At 43.5% G+C, this 22,450-nt stretch overlaps 1 protein-coding gene across 5 annotated transcripts; it reads left to right on the plus strand.

Annotated features, from left to right (window-relative positions):
• The first annotated feature begins 155 nt into the window (after positions 1–155).
• On the plus strand, positions 156–21,658 carry G6PD (glucose-6-phosphate dehydrogenase). 5 transcript variants are annotated; one of them, XM_075835320.1, is made up of 13 exons: positions 156–255; positions 5,154–5,290; positions 13,432–13,469; positions 14,080–14,188; positions 15,093–15,310; positions 16,762–16,920; positions 17,212–17,337; positions 17,418–17,511; positions 17,795–17,981; positions 18,217–18,452; positions 19,263–19,339; positions 19,593–19,685; positions 21,003–21,658. In XM_075835320.1, exons 1-13 carry the CDS (start codon positions 234–236, stop codon positions 21,091–21,093), a joined length of 1,587 nt encoding a protein of 528 aa, XP_075691435.1. In that variant the 5' UTR covers positions 156–233; the 3' UTR covers positions 21,094–21,658. The 5 variants fall into 5 exon arrangements, with proteins under 5 accessions (XP_075691435.1, XP_075691439.1, XP_075691438.1 ...); XM_075835324.1 differs by lacking the exon at positions 156–255 and adding an exon at positions 307–326; XM_075835323.1 differs by lacking the exon at positions 156–255 and adding an exon at positions 1,007–1,103.
• The last annotated feature ends 792 nt before the right edge of the window (positions 21,659–22,450 follow it).

Raw genomic sequence — 22,450 nt, forward strand, 5'->3', positions numbered from 1 at the left:
GAAATGGGGCAAGTTAACTCGTCTATCATACGACGTACTCTCCTGATGCTCGGCATGCCCTCACCTGATTGGTCAGCAGCTGCAGTCACTTAATCTTATTGGCCCATGTAGAGGGCCCGAGGACAGTTCCACCCGATCATCACGCTCCTGGACCCGCCCCTCTGGGAAAGGTTTGACTTCTGATTGGATAGCGATTTCGTAGCTGGTGGGCGGAGCTTACCAAGTGGGCAGAAATGGGGAGCAGACCCAGTGTGGGTGAGTGAGAAGGGGGTGGAACCTCAAACTCCTCCTGTCTGTTGTAGGTGTAGAACCATCCTTTGCTTTCCGTACGTGTCGTCAATGTTGCCATTATCGCAGCTAGGCTGCTTGTGTGTACTATAAGTCCCACAATGCACTTGCAATCAGAAAAGGCCAGGGCATGCTGAGACTTGTAGTTCTACTGTGACTTTTCAGCTGGTTCTATAAGTCCCAGAATATGATTCCAATAAGAATCTCCCTAGTCACGCTAAAACATGTAGTTCCTCTACATGGAAAGCGCAAAGTGGTCACCGGTGATTTGTGTTAAAATTTTACCCACAAAATGCCGTGAGTTAGTTGCCCACATCAACCACTCAACCTGCCTTAAGGGTGTATTCACACGTGCAGGTTTTGTTCAGGTTTTTCAATGCAGTTTTTGGAACCAAAACCAGTTGTGGATCATAAAGAGAGAGAAAGAATAAAGGACAGTCACTACAGCTGTTAATTGAATCCACTCCTGGTTTTGGCTCTATAAACTGCATCAAAAAATCTGATCAAAGCCTGCATGTGTGAATACACCTATATTGAACAGTGCAGTTTTTTTAAAGCCACACCCAGAAGTGGATTAAAAAAAATAAACAGAAGTAGAATCTTTCCTATATACTTCCCGTTACGATCCACTCCTGGTTGTGTCTTCAAAAACTGCACTGTGTGTATAAGGCCCTACAAAAATGAGAGCTGCAGTCTGATTGGCTGCTATGGACGACTACTCCATTTTTGGGTGATTTTTTTTTATACGAGTCGCGCCCCCACCGCCCTTCTTTGTAAAATTCATGACATGCAAGATGCAGGACAGAAGTGATCAGGTGAGGAGAGCAGGAGGCGGAAGCTGTGGGATGGGTAGCAGAGCGGGGGAATGTGGAATGGGGAAGTGGGTGTGGAACACTTGACACCGGGGAGGAATATACAATCCTCCTTGTCTAATAAGATCCACCCACATGACATATAGACAGAGCTGCCAGCATCCAGGGCACACACCATCTAAGAACACAATCTGTACCCAGTGTGGACCCCAGAGGCATCGCCAGTGAGTACCCGACCAGGTCTGTCATTGTTGGGGGGGTTTATGCTCTGCTGAGTTGCAATAAAGGAGTCTTTATCCTTAGTAGAGTCTGTCCGATGTATGAGAAGCCATCAATGGTTACTTTAAACGTAGTACAAGCTCCAAGTCTCTGCAGTGTGCGCACTGACAAGGCAGCTATACCAATGTAGCAGAGCTGAGTTTGTCTATTACCACAACTTCTAGTAATATCCATACGTCTTATTTGTGGTTTTTCACAGGACAACCGGTAAATCTGTTGCATAGAGTTATCTCAGTATGCAAACAAATTCAGCTCTGCTACATCGGTACGTGTATCGCAAGGTGAATACCTAAAATAACACGTGTTGCAGAAGGTTACTCAGTGGGGGCATATATTTTCATACCATCCCCCGTAGGAACTGGAGTGTTGATCGGCAGTACGCCATATCCCTCGCCTTCAGGATACGGCCTGTCTTGTGTGCAGCTACTGTGAAGCGTCTCATCCGTCATTCATGTTCGTCGCACTTTGATGAATATGTATATAACATGATACTATCTAAATGTGACCATCTCTCAGATACACCAATAATACTAAGCAAGCGGGTACAATGGCACCAAAGGAATGGCACCCTGAGCCCCGATTTAGTCTTCCCATGAATCTTTTGGAAGAAAGTATCCATGGAGTTGGTCAGGTGATCCCTCTCGGGTGATTGAAAGGCTGTAATAAAGCTTAATTGTTATATAGTAAAATGTCCCGCCACTTTCGAAAATACGTTTTGTGTTTCTATTCTTCACCATTATCAAGATCTCTGCTAGCTATCAATGAATGGAAACATTCTTGTTTGCATCCTGAGTCTAAAAACCTCAAATGTACAAAATAGTTTTCACAGCTGGGAGTTTGCTACATATGTATCTAGTGTAGGCAATCCTCTGTGAGCTAAACACATCAGCAGCAGAAATCTCTGTCCTGACTTGATGGTTCGCTACAATCGGTATCATCTTGGAGATCAGACGGTTTATCTCATAGTGGATTGTCTAGACTGGATATAACTGTTGCATGCTCTCGGCTTTGAGTAGCAGTAGGCCTGTAGTGGTTTCAGCCTCTGGGTGTGAATAACAATGTTCCATACACTAACAGCAAGCAGAGATCTTAAACGGTGAGGAATTAAAACCAAGGTATTTTAGAAATTTGCATAACTTTTCATTATACAGTGATTGAGCTGTATTTTTCAGAAGCTAGAAAACCAATTTAAGACACCACTCACTACAAAGTTGTGGGACCTTCTCTGATTGGGGGGGGGGGGAAGTAGTCATTGGAGTCATTGGGTTACTATTAAAATACTGTGGTTGAGGTATCTTATAGACCCCTTCATTTAAAAGGTCTGTCTCCCTGACCGATTCTCTCTGGTGCATTGTCATTCAATGTTTTTGATCGCGGTCAAAACCGCACGAAACAGGTGAAGGACAAGGCTTCAAAACTGCGGCAATTCGCAGTAGAACCATACGCAGTTTTACCGTGAACTGCTGCCGGTCACATCCGTCTCATCTAAATTCACCCTAAGGCCTAATTCACACGAACTTGTTAAACGTCAGTGTTACGGCCGTTGAAACAACGACCGTCACACGGACCTATATAATTCAATGTGGCCGTTCGCATGGCCATTATTTCAACGGGCCATGTGAAGGGTCCGTGAGAAAATAGGACACGTCCTATTTTTTTTCACGCTTCATGCATCCCTCCATAGACTCTAGTCTATGGGGGATGCGTGATATCGTGTCCCGTAGCGCAGAGCACGGATGCACCTCAGACGTGAAAAACTGCAACTTTTCACGTCCGAGATGCGCAGCGCCCGTGTAAATCTAGCTTAAGGTTGTTCCCATTCAATTGTATAAGCCATAAATGTCTGACTACTGGGACCCCAACAAGTGTTATGGAGGGGGATGCCACGTCCCCCGTTTCTGGCGGAGAGCCAGCCATGCTTGTGAACCTCTGTTTTCAGGATCGGTAGGGACCCCGCAGTCAGACAGCCATTGATCAGACATTTATAGCTTAACCAAAATACAAACCATAAATTTAAGGGGGAAAATCTATGCAGGCCGCCTTCTGACATATAGCGACTTGTCTGAAGGTGTAATCATTGGGGGACTGTGAGTTCAGACCCCTGGCGATACCCAAATAGAAGGGTCTATAGTGTAGAAACAAAAAAAGCTTGTAGGCATCTCTAAGGCTATATTCACACAAACGTTTTATACATCCGTGTGACTGACGGATGTTTGTTTTTCTTACTGCGGTCACACAGACGCATGTATTTCAATGGGGCTGTTCACACGGCCGTTGTTTTAAGCCACTCGCGATTATTGCTGCGTTTTTTACGCCCGTTTTTGGAGCTGTTTTCTATAGAGTCAATGAAAAATGGCTCCAAAAACGTCCCAAGAAGTGACCTGCACTTCTCTTTCGCGGCCGTTTTTTTACGCGGCTGTTTTGAAAAACGGCCGCTTAAAAAAACGGCCTGTCAGAACAGAATGCTGTTTTTCCCATTGAAATCAATGGGCAGATTTTGGGGGGCGTTCTGCTTCCGATGTTTCGGGCGTTTACGGCCCAAAAACAGCCGAAAATAGGCCGTGTGAACATACCCTAACATGCACAGGTTATTTCAATAGGGGTCGGAATAAACCATGATCAGACCCCTGGTGCCGCTTATCTCCAGCGGAAGCAATATAATTGGACATGTAAGAATCTGTTTTCTCCAAGTGCATTGACAAGTCATGTGACTGCATCATCCAATGGATCGTCTGCATAGTTCTAATTAATCGTTCTCATCATGTGCTGATAATATAAATTAAGGGCTCATTTACGTCTATGGCCGCTGTTCACACAGCACAGTTGGTCTATTGTATGAACCCGGCCTAGACAGGACAGTAGGAATTCATGATGTGGTAATCTTAGAAAATAGAGCAGGGTTATATAACGATATTGAACAGAAATGGTGTGGTGTAGAATGACACTGAAGGGGTTACACCACTCTGCTCCAGCTGTGAAGGGGTTAACGTCAGTGTGTACCCGGCGGTGGTAGGTGCAAGGTGTGTGGGAGAGGTTGCAGCCTTTTGCTGTATCATGGTGATGCTGGGCTTGTTGCCTTTTGTCTGCTGTCATTTGACTGCCAGCTGCGTTGTATTGTGTGATATGTAGTGTGTATACCTTGGCAGTGCTCACCCTGCAGACAACACACCCATACAACCTGCCAGGGCACGTCTGATCTGCCAACAACAGGCTGCTAGGTATTGAGCATTGCAACCGGTGAACAACCTCCTCTTGTATTACGCCCTGTTCACATCTGTGTTGGGGGCCTCTGTCGCCGATCCGGCAGAGATTACCAGAAACAATCTGCGTCAGAATGACCTGACGCAGATGTGAACAGGGCCTTAGATAGAAATTCCTTTAGTTCCCATTGATTGGTGTTGTATGATTAAATATTCCGATTATCAGACGGTGATCGAATGGTATATCAAGTTTATGTGTGAGGATTGAGAACCTCCTGATAGGTGCACGATGGACGCTTCCTGATGTACCGCGGATCAGACCCTTCACACGCTCCGTTGAAACAACGGCTGTGTGAACGTCCGCGTGAAGGCCGTTGTTTTAATGGCCGTCACACGGACGTATTCAGCGTTCGTGTGAATGAGCGAAGTTGTATTGTGTTTGAGATGAGATGATTTTATTTTCTTCGCTACATAAATGTGACAACAGAGAACAATACCTAGTGCCCGGCGCCCTCCTCCTATTCTATTCTGGTGAGTATGATATCTCTAATAGTAACCCTTTGTCTCCTGACAGATCACAAGATGAGTGCAGTCAAGGACCAGGTGCCCCTGAGCAGGTCGGAAATCTGTGGTATAATGCGGGAGGAGCTATACAGCGAGGAGGACTTTCATCAGACTCAGACGCACGTGTTCATTGTAGTTGGTGCTTCGGTGAGTTCCATATATCGCTTGGTGCAATTATGTTTTCTATGTTGTGTTAAAGGGTATGTCCATCTTTGCAACCAATTTTGTTATTGCTTCAATGCATCTTAAATAAAAAATGAAGCAACTTTTCAAATTTGTCTTGATCAAAAGTCTTCTACCGTTTTGTGCATACAGCTTTTGTACAGAACTATGTGTTTCCATGGTTACAGACTACAACAAAGTTGAAGTCTTATTTAAAGGGTTTGTCTTTATACACCATCTTACAGCTTCCATACCGAATTTATCTGCATAAAATCTATCCATGTTCTGTGTGCGTTACATTTCGTGTCTATACTTTAAGGCTTCTGCTTATCCCTCCAATTCCATTCTCCTGCCCGATCTGCCATCAGGCGTGGGGAGAAGCTATTGATTGCAGAGCGAATCGTGTGACGCCCAGAAAGTATTCTAACAAATATGAACTGTTCATAAGACTCTCCAGGCATCGTATAGTTCCCTCAGGAACGCTACTGCCCAGCGTGCACTAGCGTCTCTCCATGCACAATTTCAGATCGGGCACGATATTGGCATTAAAGGGACACTAAGAACTTCCTATACACAGACTGCCATTTCACTATATATCTGCACAGTAGTGACCATCGATGGAGGTCCATAGACTAGAAGAGTCACGTAAGTCCCCATTCACACTGAGTTTTTTGGCGCGGAAGCCGCGCCAAAAAATGTCTCAAAACGCCTCCCATCAATTTCAATGCGAGGCGGAGACGTTTTTTTTTTTTTCCCGCAAGTGGAATAAAAAATGCTCGCTGGAAAAAAGTGTCATACCCTTTCTTTGGATGTTTCCATCTCTCTGACCTCCCGTTGACCTCAATGGGAGGCAGAGAAAGTGGTTTTCAGTGTTTTTTGCCCGAAAAACGTAACAAAGAGTGCCGGCAGGTCAAAATCTACCTCAAGATTGCTGAAGGAATTTTGAGGCAGGTTTTTCTTCCCGGCAAAAAAACTCAATGTGAACAGGGCCTAAAGGTGCACATACTCTAGTAACTCCTCTACGTGCCTTGAATTGAAACAATGTGCTCATAGACGTCTGGAGCAGACCCATTGACTTCCATGAGGGAGTGTTCTAGGCATTCACTGTGACCTGTGCGGGGAGGCGGTGAGCTGTTTCCATCGCCTATTCCTATTGGTGGATCCCGTGTTATCTATAGCGCCTCACTATAGCGGTTAGCTGCCAAGCAAATGCGCCATCTATACAGGATCCAGCATTGACAAAGTGCCTGAGGAAGGTCACGGTATTGACCGAAGCGTCGCACTGTCACTGGCTATAAATAAATTATTTATTTGGAAAAGAATTTCCATTCTGGTGTGGATAGAACTTTCTCTCTATCTATATAGAGATGTTACCTGTCGCTGTTAGGGTATGTTCACACGCAGAGTCAAAAACGTCTCAAAATATGGAGCAGTTTTCAAGGGAAAACAGCCCCTGATTTTCAGAAGGTTTTTTGAGCAACTCGCGTATTTCGCTGCGTTTTCGCAGAGTTTTTTTATGGCCGTTTTTGGAGCTGTTTTAATTGTCGTCTATGAGAAAACGGCTCTAAAAACGTCCCAAGAAGTGTCCTGCACCGTATTTTGACAGAGACTCGTAAAATGACAGCTCGTCTGCACAGAACATCGTAAGACCCATTGCAAGCAATGGGCAGATGTTTGCCGACGTATTGGATCCGTCTTTTCAGGCGTAATTCGAGGCATAAAACCCCTCCATTACGCCTGAAAATTGGTCGTGTGCACATACCCTTATCCTGCTTGTGATCATAATAAGATGTATACTAAAGGTCCTCTTACACCGGCCAAAATTGGCTGGTGTAACGAGCACCAATCAACGAGACGGCTCGTTGATCGGCGCCTATTTGCTCCAGTCACTAGGAGCTCATTACTCCAATCGCTCGTCCCCATGCATCATTCTCATGTCAGCAGGGAGATGTGGTGCCGACAACGATAATATGTTAGTTTCTTAAAACAATCTGATAAGCCGTTCATCTGCTGATCGCTGCTCTGTTTATACATATCGGCAACGAGCGTTCTATGAACGACGATTTGCCTGATAATTGGCCCCTGTAAAAGGGCCTTAAGAAATGATCTCTACAGAACAGGAAAGGTCCGTCTATTGTGAGGCTCAGTGGCCGGAGTGGAAACTACAATTTTAAAGGATTCTTTTTTTAATATAGATAATGAAATTTAAAAAAAATCAACAAATATTCTAAAAAAATGTTTAACCTAAAGAACTTGATTTAAACAATAGGTAATTTTCTGATGTCACATTCCCTTTACTTGTCTGCACTAGTTTTTATGTAGAAGTCCCAATGTATGCTACTTATTGGAACTACACACTAGGTTTCTGCAAAAAGTGTCCTAATAGAAGTCATCCAGGAAGTTGTATAAAGCCCCATGCACAAGGCAAAGCCATGTGCATGTAGCTTGCATGGCGGCACACGTAGTTCTGTGTCACAGAGCTGTAGGCACTCTGTCTGCCACCTTATGGTGTCTCGGCATGGTAATATTTTCTCCCCCAGAAGCAATGCTTCTGAAATTGGAGGCATATGGAGGTACAGTATGGGCCCATAGCAGTCTATTGGTACTGTATTATAGATCCGTACAACATGAATCGGTGAGCCCTAAAATAGAAAAACCCTCGGTTTTCCACCTTCTGACAGCTGATGACCTGTCCACCCGATAGGTCATCCGTACATGATCTGTGGGGGTCCGACACCCGAACCCCTGCACAGATCAGCTGGTCCGGTGCCTCTGTGCACCAGACATACATGCTAGAAGCAGTTAGCTCTTGGCCACGGAATAGCGGCAGACCTGCCGCTATGCTATGTATGGAGCTAACTGCTTCCGCGCTCCATACATAGCATTATGTGCCACAACATCCGGTGCCCGCAGGCCACCAAAACGGCTTATCGGTACGGGTGTCGGACCCGCACCAATGATATACTGATGACCTATCTGGTGGATAGATCATCAGCTGTCAGAAGGTGGACAACCCCTTTTAAGTGTTCCAATAGTGCCAGTCCCCGTCCTCTCTGTTTACAAGTAAGTGATTATGTAACGTTTATAGGGACCAATCGCTGCCTGTTATGGTGACCATACATAGTGACGTCATGCATATGTCGCCCCTGCGGTTGTGTAGCGATGGCAATGCCGCAAGAACAGAGTGGAATTAATTAGTATATTAGAAAGATATTTTTATTTTCGGTAAGTATTGCTTATTTGCTTTTATTTACTTTTATTTGCAGCCACTAATAAAAAAAAAACCTTTTACTTTCCGGATAACCCCTCTTAAGCACGTCATGATGTTTGTGGCGATGTTAAACGGCTATCGCTCTGATCATGCGGTATTTATTATAATATTAGGTGGAGAGTTCTTTAAGGGGTTGTGTCACATTCAAATTGTGTAACACAATAGAGGAAGAAAAATCTTTACTTCATTCCAGTGTAGCAACTTGGTGGGTATCTGTGTAACGCTGATCTGTAGGGTGTCCCGTACACAACATCCTGCTGTCCTTACATAGTGACCACCAATGTGGATGTCATTTTTTTTAAAATAAATTTCCATGTAGTTCTAGTGTGTACAGTATCTGTGTAACCAGCTGGAAATCATATATCTTTATAGCCTTTCATATCAGCCCAGTGTTTTGTAGGAGAAATTTTGTATCACAAGGGTTAATGTGCCAGCAACCATAAATAACCCAGATACCAAGACGCTTCCTTGTTCATTGGCATAGGCACACGTTACCATGGTTTGGTGTAATATCCTTTTAGCTTATGGTAAGATATATTATGGCATAAATAATCACAATTTTTAAGACCAGAGCTGCCGATAGTCGTAAGACGAGCTGTTGATTGGCGGCCATCACCCCGTTCTCCCTGAACATGTTATGTCAATCGGGCTTGAGATAAGCGGGTGCCAGACACCTCTAAAACTGCTTATCCCCGTGAAAAAAAACAACGGATATCATAAGCAACCCCCCTCCCACCCTGTTGAATCCTTTTTTTCTCCTGATGACAGATGTTGAAGCCCCCATAGAGGTTAGTATTTTGGTGGATCTCCTCAAAATCAGTGGGGTTTACATATACGGTCAGTAACTACTGCACGGACGGCCCCGCGGACTGTCATCCGCATCAGTAATAAGTATAGGAGCACGGCCTGCGACATATCCGATTTTTTTATTTTTATTTTATATATTTTTTTTTTTTTTATTTGCGACTCATTTCTACGTCCCGGACACACCCGTTAATATACGGTAAGGTGTCAGTGGCCGATAGAAATGAATGTGTCGGTATTTTAATAACTACGGATGTGTGCATGGGGCCTTGCTCGGGGCGAAATATGTTACAAAGGCAGTCCGCACATATTCCCCTATAGACGTGCACTTCTGGGTTGGTCAACCATGTAAATTTATCTTTGTGGTCACCTAATGGGGGGTGTTTCCTTTGGCACCAAAAAAGAGAGGGGTTAATTCCCAAGGGAAATACTTACAGATATCTATCGAATTATCAATAGACAGGCTGATTACTATTATTTTATATTTTTTAAGATGTTTTTTGGCATCATTTGTTTTCTTGAACACTGTGAGAGGGGATTTCAGCGGAAAGTCTAGACCATCCGCTAATATGTATGATTGGAGTGATCGGCGGTACTGTGACCCATTAGGTTAGGATGTTGCACCCCTGCATTGCAGTTCATTAGGAGTGTGGCTAGGGGGAGCTGGTGGGGCATGATCTGAGAGGGGTCACTCTGGCCAGGGAATTTAGATACAGGGCTAGGGCAGTAAACAGAATCTTTGCTCTGGGTGAAGGAAAGCCTTGCTATGACTTTGGATAGTAAACTGTATTGAAACCTCCGTACATTCCTGATCTTGGTGTTAGTCTATGACGATGAAAGATTAAAAAAAACAAAAACCCTGCTGCTGTTATGCAATACAAAGGAAAGTTCTATAGGTCTTCCTACCCACAGCTACGCCCCTGATCTCCGCACCGACACTGACAGTCATGGTCGAATAACGGTGTTCTTGTTTCTTGTAGTCGCTGGCTTTGTCAGGGTTGTTCAGCAGTTTGTCCTGATGTAAACCCCATCTGTGCCACTCCCAGCCTTCCGCATACATCACCGTGCCCTTCTGTTGGCACTGAAAACCTATGTCTGTGCCCAAATATAAACTCCACTCCTAATTGCCAAACAAAAGGTTTAATCCGGTACCACCGATCATGAGAAAAAGGGTCCCCGTGATCTCCATTTGCTGTTTCACAGCCAATGCTGTCTCCAAAGAGTTTAGGTAAGAGTTGGGCACGGCCCTCTGCGTTGAGCTCTATGGTTGTTTTTGAGGAAAGAGCTGAGCAAGCATCCATCTTTCCTTTTAATTTTATAGTCTTTCCCCCCCCCCCCCCTCCTGTGTGTGTGTGGTTCTTTTTTTGTTTGTTTTTTATATATATAAGCGAGGGTCGCATTGGTGGGACCTACGCTTATCCGGTACCTATGGCATATCTTGTAGATTGGAATACCCCTTTAAGCCGTTCACTTAAGATAGCCGCCCTGTTCCTTTCCGACGGCCATAAGTTTTTCGTGCAGAGGAAATATACTTTAAGGCCCTGTTCACACAGTTTTTTGCAGGCAGAAAATCTGTCTCAAAATTCCGTCTGGAATTTGAGGCAGATTTTGACCTGCCGTCTGAACGCCGTTTTCCACGTTTTTCATGGCGTTTATCGCGGTGTAGCAAAAGACGCAGCAAAAAATGCTTTCTCTGCCTCCCATTGATGTCAGGGACGGAAACGCTTGAAGAAAGGGCCAGTCGGTCCTGTTCCCTGCAAGCGTTTTTTTCCGCTCACGTGAAAACAAACTCCTCCGCCTCTCATTTAAATCAATGGGAGGCTATTTTGGATGGTTTTGGCTGCGGTTTACGATGTGGTTTCTGCGGCAAAAAACTCTGTGTGAACTGGGCCTTACATGGGGGCTGACCCCTCTTTGACGTCCATATGTCTTAACATAGACAGGTGTTGTGTTGATGAACAATCCCTTTAAGAACCAGTGTGATTTCAGACACGTAGGTTATTTGACCAATAAATGAAGAATAAAAAGCATGAGTCACTCTGTAAATACTTGCTGTATTGACCTCGAGTTACTTGATTTAGTCTTTTAGTCATGTCTAAGACCTCATGCACACGATCGTGCATTTGCGTCCGCATACTATCCACAATTGTATCCTATAGGCCAATGCACACGACCGTGGCTTCCATGTCATTATACAGACTGCAAATGCGGTTTTGAGCAGGTTTGTTTGGTGCTGATTCAGACGCGGTTTCCGTGTCAAAATATGCACCAAAAGACTCGGTGTGATCAGTGCCTTTAAAGGGGTATTCCGGGTTCAGAAAATGTTTTTTTAAAAGTTACCCTGTTTTTCTGATATACTTTCTGTATCAATTCCTTATGGTTCTCAAGATCTCTGCTTTCTGTCATTCAATTAGAACATTCATTGTTTACTTTCTAGTAGTGATGGACACACAGTTGCATGCCTCGTTACAAGACCCCGCTCGTGCACCTGTACGTCTATCACATGACCAGGACAGATTTTTTTATCAATGAAGGTTTCAAAATGAATGACCGCAAGCAGAGATCTTAAAAAAAAAAAAAAAAAAAAAAAAATGAAAATGGCTTAACTTTACATTATATATTTGCTGAAACTAGAATACCCCTTTAATTTACATAATTATTTAGCCTTCATCCCTCCATACTAACAGCTTCTCATACGCACCGGTCCCAGCTATAACCCATAACGCACCGGTCCCAGCTATAACCCATAACGCACCGGTCCCAGCTATAACCCATAACGCACCGGTCCCAGCTATAACCCATAACGCACCGGTCCCAGCTATAACCCATAACGCAGCGGTCCCAGCTATAACCCATAACGCACCGGTCCCAGCTATAACCCATAACGCACCGGTCCCAGCTATAACCCATAACGCACCGGTCCCAGCTATAACCCATAACGCACCGGTCCCAGCTATAACCCATAACGCACCGGTCCCAGCTATAACCCATAACGCACCGGTCCCAGCTATAACCCATAACGCACCGGTCCCAGCTATAACCCATAACGCACCGGTCCCAGCTATAACCCATAACACACATATCATCTGCAGCTTCCCATACGCCATCTCTGCGATTTAGTCTTATTCTGCACTGAGGAGCTCGACATACGATGTATTCCTAGAATTACAGCATCGAAGAAGCCATAACTGATAATAAGTTACACCTTACCTTCCACTCCTTGACGAGAACAAAGTCGCCCTTATGATCCAATGTGGAGGACAGATTCTCAGCAGGGATTGACGGAGCAGCATGAGAACCAGACAAAAGCTGCTCTTTACCAGAATGTCCAGTCCAGGGCTGGACAGGTGAATAAAAAAAATTTGAGAAGGAAGGGGGGAGTATAAATCAACCTAAAAACAGCAGGTGTAGAAATTCATACAAAGCCCGGAAAAGCTTACAAAACAAATACCCTTTGTGCCGCCTCGGCGCATTACAGCTGTGAGCGCTGTGCCTATTAAAGGGAAAACAAACATTGTAGTCTTTTTTTTTTATTTTTTTGCTAAACAGAGAACTAAACGATCTATTGCTCCCTGTTATCAGCCACTTTGGACTTTAGTGTTCATCAAAGGGTTTAGTAACGGAGTCAATTAAAATATCTCCCCCCCCCACGATCACTACTTAGTCTCATCTTTTGTAGAATCTATCTATCTCTCTCCTAGAGGGGGTGGAGCATGACACACGGATTCTCATTTTTGTGGTCTTTGAATCAATGTATCATGCTCCGCCCACTTAGGTCCTGCTCTAGCCATAACTGTGTAAAAGCTTTGCCTGGAGTGTTCTTTTAAGTGCTTGCTATTAATAAGCGACACCTACTGGTTTAGTTATAGCTACAACCCAAGAGGGTATCATTTCACCTGCTTCGAGGCCACAAGACGTTTCTGTTGGGGAGCACGATTTTATTTTCTGCGCGTCTCATGTGTGGTCCTAATATCCTGAGTAACTTTTGTAAGAAGTTAATACAGAATGATACTCGGCTTTCATTTAACTTTCTTCCCTTTCTATTCGACAGGGGGATTTGGCAAAGAAGAAGATCTATCCCACCTTATGGTGAGTTAAAGACCTGTGTACCCCTACAGTATTCATAACAATGGCCTATTGCATTTGTCTGTCCAACATGATACCTGTGGTGTAAGCGCATGATCGGCAATCACTGTGACAGACTCTGATGCTAATGTGAAAAGAGCCCAAACCTAAAGCTCAGAGGACTCGCCACCATCTTTTTTTTCCTTCATGGGTGGCAATGCTAGGGGCAATACATGCTGCCACTTCTGCGGTAGGAGTGACCACACTGGATCTACACAAGGACCTCTGGATACGGAGTAGTCACCCCTGTCGTTGCTTGGGCTTCTGAAGGACTCTGTGTAGAGTTCCTATTGGTTTACCCACACACATTAGGTAGACCTTGGCCATTATGGGGTATTATTATGCCCGATATCCAATAAATATCCCCTGTTCTTATGTTGCCCATCCTCCAATGTGTATTTTCTATTAAAGCACATTCTGTTTTTTATGTTACATGCTGTGGTTCCTCCACCAATATCCGCTAATCAGAGAATCTCCCCACAGTCTACTCGTCTTGGGGTATTCTCAATCTGAAAAGTTGTCCGGACTGGACTGTACCTTTTACTCTATAGGTAATCTGATTGTTGTGTTACAGGTGGCTCTATAGTGATGGTCTCCTTCCTGAAGACACCTACATAGTTGGTTTTGCACGTTCAAAACTAAGTGTACAGGACATCAGAAAACAGAGCGAGAGTTACCTGAAGGTATGGTGATATGTTGTATAGCTCGCATGTCAGAGTTCAGCTGTGAGGTCAGATGTCTGACACTGGAGTGGAATTAAACTGCTGACTGTTTCTAAGGGCAACCTTCAAAATTCTGAAAGCCGCTTTGGATATGAATTAAATCAAAATTGGTGCAAAATGTTATTGTAATCAATTTGTAAAGCACAGTATTTGTAAAGTTACTCATCTTTTTATGTAGATTTAGGAAATGTATAGAAAGTGGAATTAGATTTTAAAGTGAACATCCATTTTTGGTCTAAATCGATTTCAGATGGGCCCCCCCCCCCAGTCAGCGGTGACTACTCACTCGCCAAGAGGGTGAAGGGTGAATGCTCCAAGTTCTTATAATAGGGGGTAAGGCGTGGGGGCAAGCTAACCATCTAGTTGGCAAAAATAGAACTTCAATTTACTGCAAATGGTAATAAAACTACATTTATACATCAGGAAATTCTATAAAGATCTATTACCTAATATGCTTCTGTTATGACCAAAGATTAGGGAATCCATGGGGCAATCAAATTCTACAGTAAATGGCAGCCTGCATTCTGTAGACCATCTTTAAAGACAATGTAATTTCCACTCTACGATACTCACATTTTCTGCTCATAAAGCGAGACACTCCCATATTAAAAGTTTATTTTCCTTAAAGTGACACAACACTATAAATGCAATTATGAAGAAAAAAAAGTACTGTTCAGCAGTGCCATCTAGTGGTGTATATATAGGAAAGTAGAATATGAGGCAGCACGAGCAATTTAGTGAAAAATAATAATCCGGTTTATTCCACACGCGACGTTTGAGCTCAGTATGAGCCTTTCTCGAGCATAGTGGTATATATCGTTCATTCAGTGTTGTTGTTTAAGCCGTTTATTTGTATGTATTTCAGGTCACTCCAGATGATGCTGAAAAACTGAACGCGTTCTATAAGAGGAACTCCTATGTGTCTGGACAGTACTCAGACGAGGCTTCTTTTAAAGCTCTTAACAAGCACCTACAGTCTTTACCAAATGGAGAAAAGGCCAACCGCCTCTTCTATTTGGCAGTTCCACCGAGTGTGTATCATGATGTGACCCGGAACATCAAAGTGACCTGTATGAGCTCCGTGTACGTATATTGTAATGTGCCAGCCACAATGAATGACTACGATGTCCTTAAATATAAGTGAATATATTTATTCAGCTGTTTCTTAAACCTAATTGGCTTGAGGGGCGGTGCATGACACCAAAGAGAGAATCTGTGTCATGCACCGCCCTCTCAGGACCTGCACTGGACGAGGCTCCGCACAGTGGATGCGTTTTGCTTGGAATGCTCCTTTAACTGCGCCTCTGGGAAAGCTGGATGGAAACCAATCTGGCTTCCACTACAGCTCCCACGGGTTTTGTTACCTAGCTTTTTTCAGTTTACTGCTCTATGCCAAGCGTCTATGGGCAGGCTGAAATCGGTTCGCCATCACTGCTTTAAAATTAGCGCTCTCAATGTTTTCTGGGGACCCCCTGACCAGGCTCCAGGGATCTCGGTAGGTATTAGATCATTTTAGAATTGTCACTGAAATATGATACACTGGTAACGCACAGACGAGACTCGCTGTCTGACCGATGTGTCAAAGGTCAGGAAATGCGTTTGGTTTGGCACAAGTGTAAAATTAGATAAAATCCAATAATCCGGTTTACTGATTGCTCAGTCAGGTCCTGAAGAGTTTATTGCTCCTCTTCATGCAATAAAGAAAAGTCGCTGTGTACATAGTACGATGTTGTGACGGCATTCACTATCAACATTATCCTCCCCGCATTTTAAATACCAATTTTGAGAGGTCCCTCTTAGATTTTAGGCCAAGATGCAATCCTGCTAACAGATGAGGGTTACATGTTTTATGTAATATTCGGCTTTGTTCATACTGATGTTATTGGATTTCGTCAGGATTTCTGCTATTCTTGGCACCAAAATCTGTCATAGCTGTATGACGCTAGTGTGAACAGAGTCAAATCCTTGCACAGCGGCACTCCCGTGTCCGGAAGGGACCATAGTGTTCATCCTGAGCCCCCTGGTTCATGAAGAACTACTTAGACACATTCAGATCAGTAAGGAGATGGGAGCAGTAGCTCTTTTTTTGTTCTCTTTCCTGACATTTGGTGCCATCTTTGATTTCTGCATCTGCTAAGTGAGTATACTGGTGTAGCCTCCGGTGACTGTGCGTTGGTACTGCAGCATGACAGTCTGGAAACCCATGCTGGGACGGGGCTGGCACTGCAAGCAGGCCGTATATAGGGCATGCTGTCCTGAATAAGTGACACTGCTCTATCTCCATAGAGCCAAGGATTTAGTTTGGTCATCCATGAGTTTGTCAGGCTATTACAATGCAACAGAGTTCATTAAAACTAAAATCTAGACCTATAAACTGGAAGATGTATGCACTTGATACATATGATTATGTAATGGAACATATGAAGTTTCCATTTTGGATGGTGTTATGGTCCCCTTAACAAAAATGGGGGTATTTTTAAATTCCTCTTTTCCTTTTACGTGACATTTACTATTTTGTTTTCTTCGCCTCACAGTGGTTGGAATCGGGTGATTGTAGAAAAGCCATTTGGGAAGGATCTGGAAAGTTCAAACAAGTTATCTGAACACATCGCCGCACTCTACAAAGAAAATCAGATTTACCGTATCGACCACTATTTGGGCAAAGAGATGGTCCAGAACCTCATGGTGCTCAGGTTAGACGCGTGAACTCTAAAAGGGGTAGTACAGGATTAGAAAAACGTGACTTCTTTCTTCCAAAAACAATGCCACGCCTGTCCACAGGTTATATGTGGTATTGCAGCTCGGCTACATTCACTTCAATGTTGCTGAGCTGCAATACCAGAAACAACCCATAGACCGGTGTGGTGCTATTTTTTGGAAGAAAGCATTCTTGTATTTCTAATTCTGTACAACCGCTCTAACCTTCATTAAGTCTCTGCTCTTATACCTGCTTCTGTATAACAACCTTTTGTTGTCTCCTTTAGATTTGCCAACCGGATATTTGGACCTCTATGGAATCGGGACCACATTGCTTCTGTGGTTTTCACATTTAAAGAACCCTTCGGGACTCAGGGGCGTGGGGGATACTTTGATGAATTTGGGATAATCCGGTAGATATTTCACTGATGTAATTGATGTACACAACAGTTGTCTCATCTGGACACTGCCTAATGGTGGCCCTGTCTTCCAGAGATGTCATGCAGAATCACTTGCTGCAGATGATGTGCTTGGTGGCCATGGAGAAACCAGTTTCTACTAACTCAGATGATGTGCGGGATGAGAAGGTAATTGGTTATTTATTTTTTTTTTAGGGATTGTTTGGCAACCTATACCCGGGGGTGTACATGGAGGTGAGGACAGTCCATAGCAAAAATTAAAATGGGGCCCCCTTCTGGTGCTGGGACATGAGGACTTGGGGTTAGCTCCCATCTTCTAGAATTTTCCAGACTACTGGACATCTGTGGTGTCCAGTCGCAATGCAGGAACCTCATCTGGAACATCACATGGTTAAGAAAGTAAATTTTTATTAAATAATTGCTCCCCCCCCCGACCTTGTTCTCTTCACAGGTGAAGGTACTGAAGTGCGTCCCTGAGTTGACCCTTAATAATATTGTATTGGGGCAATATGTGGGCAATCCTGAGGGACAAGGAGAGGCTCAGAAGGGATATTTGGATGACCCCACCGTACCTAAAGGGTCCCTGACCCCAACGTTTGCTACGGCTGTCCTATATGTGAAGAATGAGAGATGGGATGGTAAGGATTTGGTCTTTTTTTCCGTGTAATATGAACAAACTTGGTCGCATTATCTGTATCTGGCGTTTTGATCATTGACGATGGTATATGCAGTCCTTTCCATATAGAGGCTTGGACAGGACGTAGTCTATGATGCATATTCAGGATCTTGATGTATATATAAATATTCTATGTGACCATTGTCAACCACGGTATTTAGTTCTGGATGTCTTACCCCATAATTCTCACATCTCAGGTGTTCCATTCATTATGCGCTGTGGAAAGGCCTTGAATGAGAGGAAAGCGGAGGTCCGCCTGCAGTTCCGAGAAGTTCCAGGTGACATTTTCCAAGGGCAGTGCAAGAGGAATGAGCTGGTGATCAGAGTACAACCAGATGAAGCTGTATATACAAAGATGATGACCAAGAAACCTGGAATGTTCTTCAACCCTGAGGAATCCGAGTTAGACTTGACATATGGCAACAGATACAAGGTATCTTATTATTGCATTTAGCAAGTAGATGAGCATAGATTAGACATATTGGGTACAATATACAATCCATATACACTCACATACATTGCACTTTTCAACACCTTTTATAGAATAGATACCACGGTTCAGGACCTCCAGGATGTTCCCTTATTGAGGCTTAATTTACACCTGCCGATAATCGGCCTGTGCATAGAGTGCTGATCAACGAGACATCGTTGATTGGCGCTCGTTTGCTCCTGTCACATGGAGTTATGGATGGGGATGAGCGGTCGTTACTCTGATCTCTCATCCCCATACATTATTAACATGGCGGCAGCGTGTTTACACAGCGAGATGTGCTGCTGACAACGATATTTTACTTTTTTAGAACGATACGATCAGCAGATGATTGAGTGATTGCTCGTTCATCTTCTGATCGTTCCCCTGTTTACACAGGACCATTATCGGCAACGAGCGTTCTATGTGCCCAATAATCGCACAGTGTAAAAAACCCTTTAGTCGCATCACCATATCATGCGGTGGGCTTGTGCTTCGATGCGGCAGCCAACCTGAAGAAGCTGAGCTGCAGTATAAAAGCCTAAGTAAGGCATAAAGCAGCATCCTAAGCTCCTGATAAGATTTAAGGTGAATTTCAGGTGAATCTCGGACTCCCAATAAACAATCTAGCTAAACTGCCATCGATGAGGTGAGGATCACCCACATGTAGTGACTTTTATAGCATACCTGCGTATTCGTGTTACTTTCCATGTAACATGTAGACAATAAAACTCTAACTTAGAAATGTCCCCATTTTGTAATGTTCTCTACCAGGGTGTGAAGCTGCCAGATGCCTATGAGAGGCTGATTCTTGATGTGTTCTGCGGAAGTCAGATGCACTTTGTGCGCAGGTAAGGCTTCAGCACTTCATGAAAAATTAGGCAAAATGTATCAAAACTAGTGCAAAGGAAAAGTGGCGCAATTGCTCATAGCAATCGATCCTGTTATTTTATTTTCTAAAGGTCCCCTGAAAAATAAGAGCTGGAATCTGATTGGTTCTTAAGGGCAACTGCTCCCCTTTTCTTTTGCACTAGATTTGATAAATCTTCCCCATTGTGTTTGTAGATTTGTCCATGACTTTTTTTTTTTTTTCTTCCTTTTCAGCGATGAGTTGAAGGAAGCCTGGAGAATCTTTACTCCTATCCTACATCAACTGGAGAAAGAGAAGATCAAACCTCTGCCCTACAAATATGGGAGGTGAGCAAGTACCTGAAATCCATGTATGCAACCCTGTAAAATGTCATCATCATTGCTTCTAACTAAAGGTTTGGAGATTTTTATAATTCATAATCTCCATCTCCGTACTAGATTGGAAAAGCCATTGGCCCACATCAAGGACTAGCTATACTGTTTTGTTTTTTTTCCCCACTCCCTTCTAGTGGCCCATTTATATTTTGCCCAGGGGCCTAAATCCAGGCATATTTTCCGTTATAGAAGCCTTCCAAGGCAAATGTTTCAGTCTGATGGTCCTGCAGGCATACAATATGTAAAACATATGCTTCATAGACCCGTGTGGGCACATAAGGCATGCTAATGATTCTCTGCGCACACATATTGGATTTATCAACATTTTTACTCCGTTTTTCTGGTGTAGAAAAGCCGCAAAAGGGTCTTTGGTCTCTTCCGCCACCACCACTTTTGTGAGAGAGGTGGGGTGGCCTCCGAAGCCTGACAAATTTATTAAAATTTACGCCAGAAAGCTGGTGGAAATCTACGCCAGCTACTAGCTGGCATAGATTTCACACTGAGGCGTAGCAAGGTAGAGGCCCTTACCTTGCCCCTCCACGATTTTAGACAATCCCTCCCCCCATCGCACAATAAAAATGATGCTCCTCTTCTCCCCCCTGGGTTCTCATTACTTCAGCGCTGTTCATTCAACATAATGATGCCGGGAAGTGTCAGGTCTTTGTATGCGACGCAGCACGGATTACGTTAAAGTGCTGCGTCACATATAAGGCTCTGCTCGGCGTCAGGAACTTGGTGTATGGCGCGTGGCCGGCCAAAACATGCATCCCGTTTCTTAACCGGGTTTCTCTTCATAAATGTGTCGCGGTTTACTCTAACTTTTCTTACTATTTAAGATTGGAGTATAAAACGCCAGTCTTGTTAAATTTCTCTTAGTACTGCATTATTTTGGATCTCTAAATATACAAAGGAAGTGTTGCTACTAACGCCAACTAGACAGATACCTGCTTTGATTTTTACTCTTTAAGGGGTTGTTCAGATTCAGCAAATTTGTTATTCTTTAACAAATTAAAAGTTAGACAATTTTCCATTATAGTTTCTGTATTTAAGATCTCTGCTTGTTGTCATTCAGTAGGAACATTCATTGTTTACTTCCAGTTCATACAATTCTGTCCATTGTCATGTGATGGTCACACAGGTGCACGGTTCGTTACAGTATGTGTATCAGAGCTGTGTCTTCTAACTATTCCAGCACCTGTGTATTTTTGTCTAAAATTGAATTAATTACCTGCATCTAATTATTCTCATGGTCTTTCTGCCATATTTCAGCCGGGGTCCTCCAGAAAGTGATGAATTTATACAGAAAGTTGGCTTCCGATATGAAGGAACTTATAAATGGGTAAATCCTAACAAGCTGTGATGGAGTAGTAAAAGTGCCAGCGGGCTCCCCAGAACAACAGACTTCATCCATGAAATCCTTGAGGATCAAAGCACAAGTTCCCTCAGTGCTGGCTTCTCCTTATTCCACTTTTCATCCCATGTGGCCGCTTAGTCTTAAAGTGCTTAAAGGGGAATTCCACTTTTGTCAGGTAGGGTGGAAATGACTGGACACCTGTATTATTTAAACTTTGTAATATGAACAGTGTCAACATTTGTTCCCCTAGAGCGGATCTCAAGTCTTAAATTTGACATTGCATTACAATATTAATACAAATGTTTACTTATCAACCCCTACTTGTCAAAAAGTGGAATTTCCCTTTAGGTAACATTCGCTTCCAGTTTACATTTCCTAACACCATTTCCTCCCACGTAATCTCTGACGCTATTATGTATACTGCAATGCCATCGAGCAGATGGACTGATGTTTAGAGATGGCGCTTATATATTTCTATGGCTTCCTTGAGTTTAGGTTGATATATGCCTCTTTCTGTGTTTTTCGTTTGCCTTTGTTTTGATAATTTTGAGATAGTAAATTTGTTCATGCATATCCGGTAATGGCTTCTTTTCTCTTCTGCTACATTTATGCAGCCAGTGCTAATACACAGCCAGTTATAGGGGTTGTATATGGCCAGTTGTTTCAACACTGCTCATCAATATATTGTAAATTTTCATTAAAGGAGTTGTCCCAGCAGATTCAAGCTTCTGCGGGGGATCACCCGATCGCCGTGTGTCAGTTTCCTGCAAACAAATGATTTTAACAGGAAGCCACGGCCATCCAGACATTTTTCTTGCAATGACTGCTGCAAGGGAAACTTATTACATTCATCTGAATGGCCATCAACCTATTAAACAGACCGCTAGAGCAGCTCTCTATTCTGGCTCAAAGAGGGGACCCCTCTATTCTGTCCGTATGCCTTTAATCCTCCACCTAATGTTTAAAGGTTTTGTAGACCTTTTAAAAACGTGTTGTTTTTTTAAAATAATGTGTCAGTGTGATTGGTGCAACTTTGTAATTCCATTTTATTAGGAATTGTTTTTACTTTTTGAGATACAGCTGCTTTGTATCCTGTATACAGAGCAGCTGTACCGTGAGCGGAGACCTGAATCCGTCCACCTGTTATACATCACATCTAAGTTAAGACCTGGGATGTGATCGCTAACCACTCGATCTGACATGCGGGACCCGCTGTCACTGAACCCGCCAGTCCTGCTGACCCGACTCTCATACAGGTTTTCACGCTAGATACAACTGCTCTGTATACAGGATACAAAGCAGATGTATCTGAAAAAGTAAAAATAATTTAAATGTAATTACAAAGTTGCACCAATCACACTGA

The sequence above is a fragment of the Rhinoderma darwinii genome, chromosome 8, assembly GCF_050947455.1.
Source record: "Rhinoderma darwinii isolate aRhiDar2 chromosome 8, aRhiDar2.hap1, whole genome shotgun sequence".
NCBI classification, from domain to species: Eukaryota; Metazoa; Chordata; class Amphibia; order Anura; family Rhinodermatidae; genus Rhinoderma; species Rhinoderma darwinii.

Bases quoted from the DNA above. Each gene is read 5' to 3' on its own strand.
- G6PD (XM_075835320.1), top strand. From the start codon at position 234: ATGGGGAGCAGACCCAGTGTGG. The intron at 13,470-14,079 runs GTGAGTTAAAGA...GTTGTGTTACAG, and splicing joins AAGATCTATCCCACCTTATG to GTGGCTCTATAGTGATGGTC. The intron at 19,340-19,592 runs GTAAGGCTTCAG...CTTCCTTTTCAG, and splicing joins CAGATGCACTTTGTGCGCAG to CGATGAGTTGAAGGAAGCCT.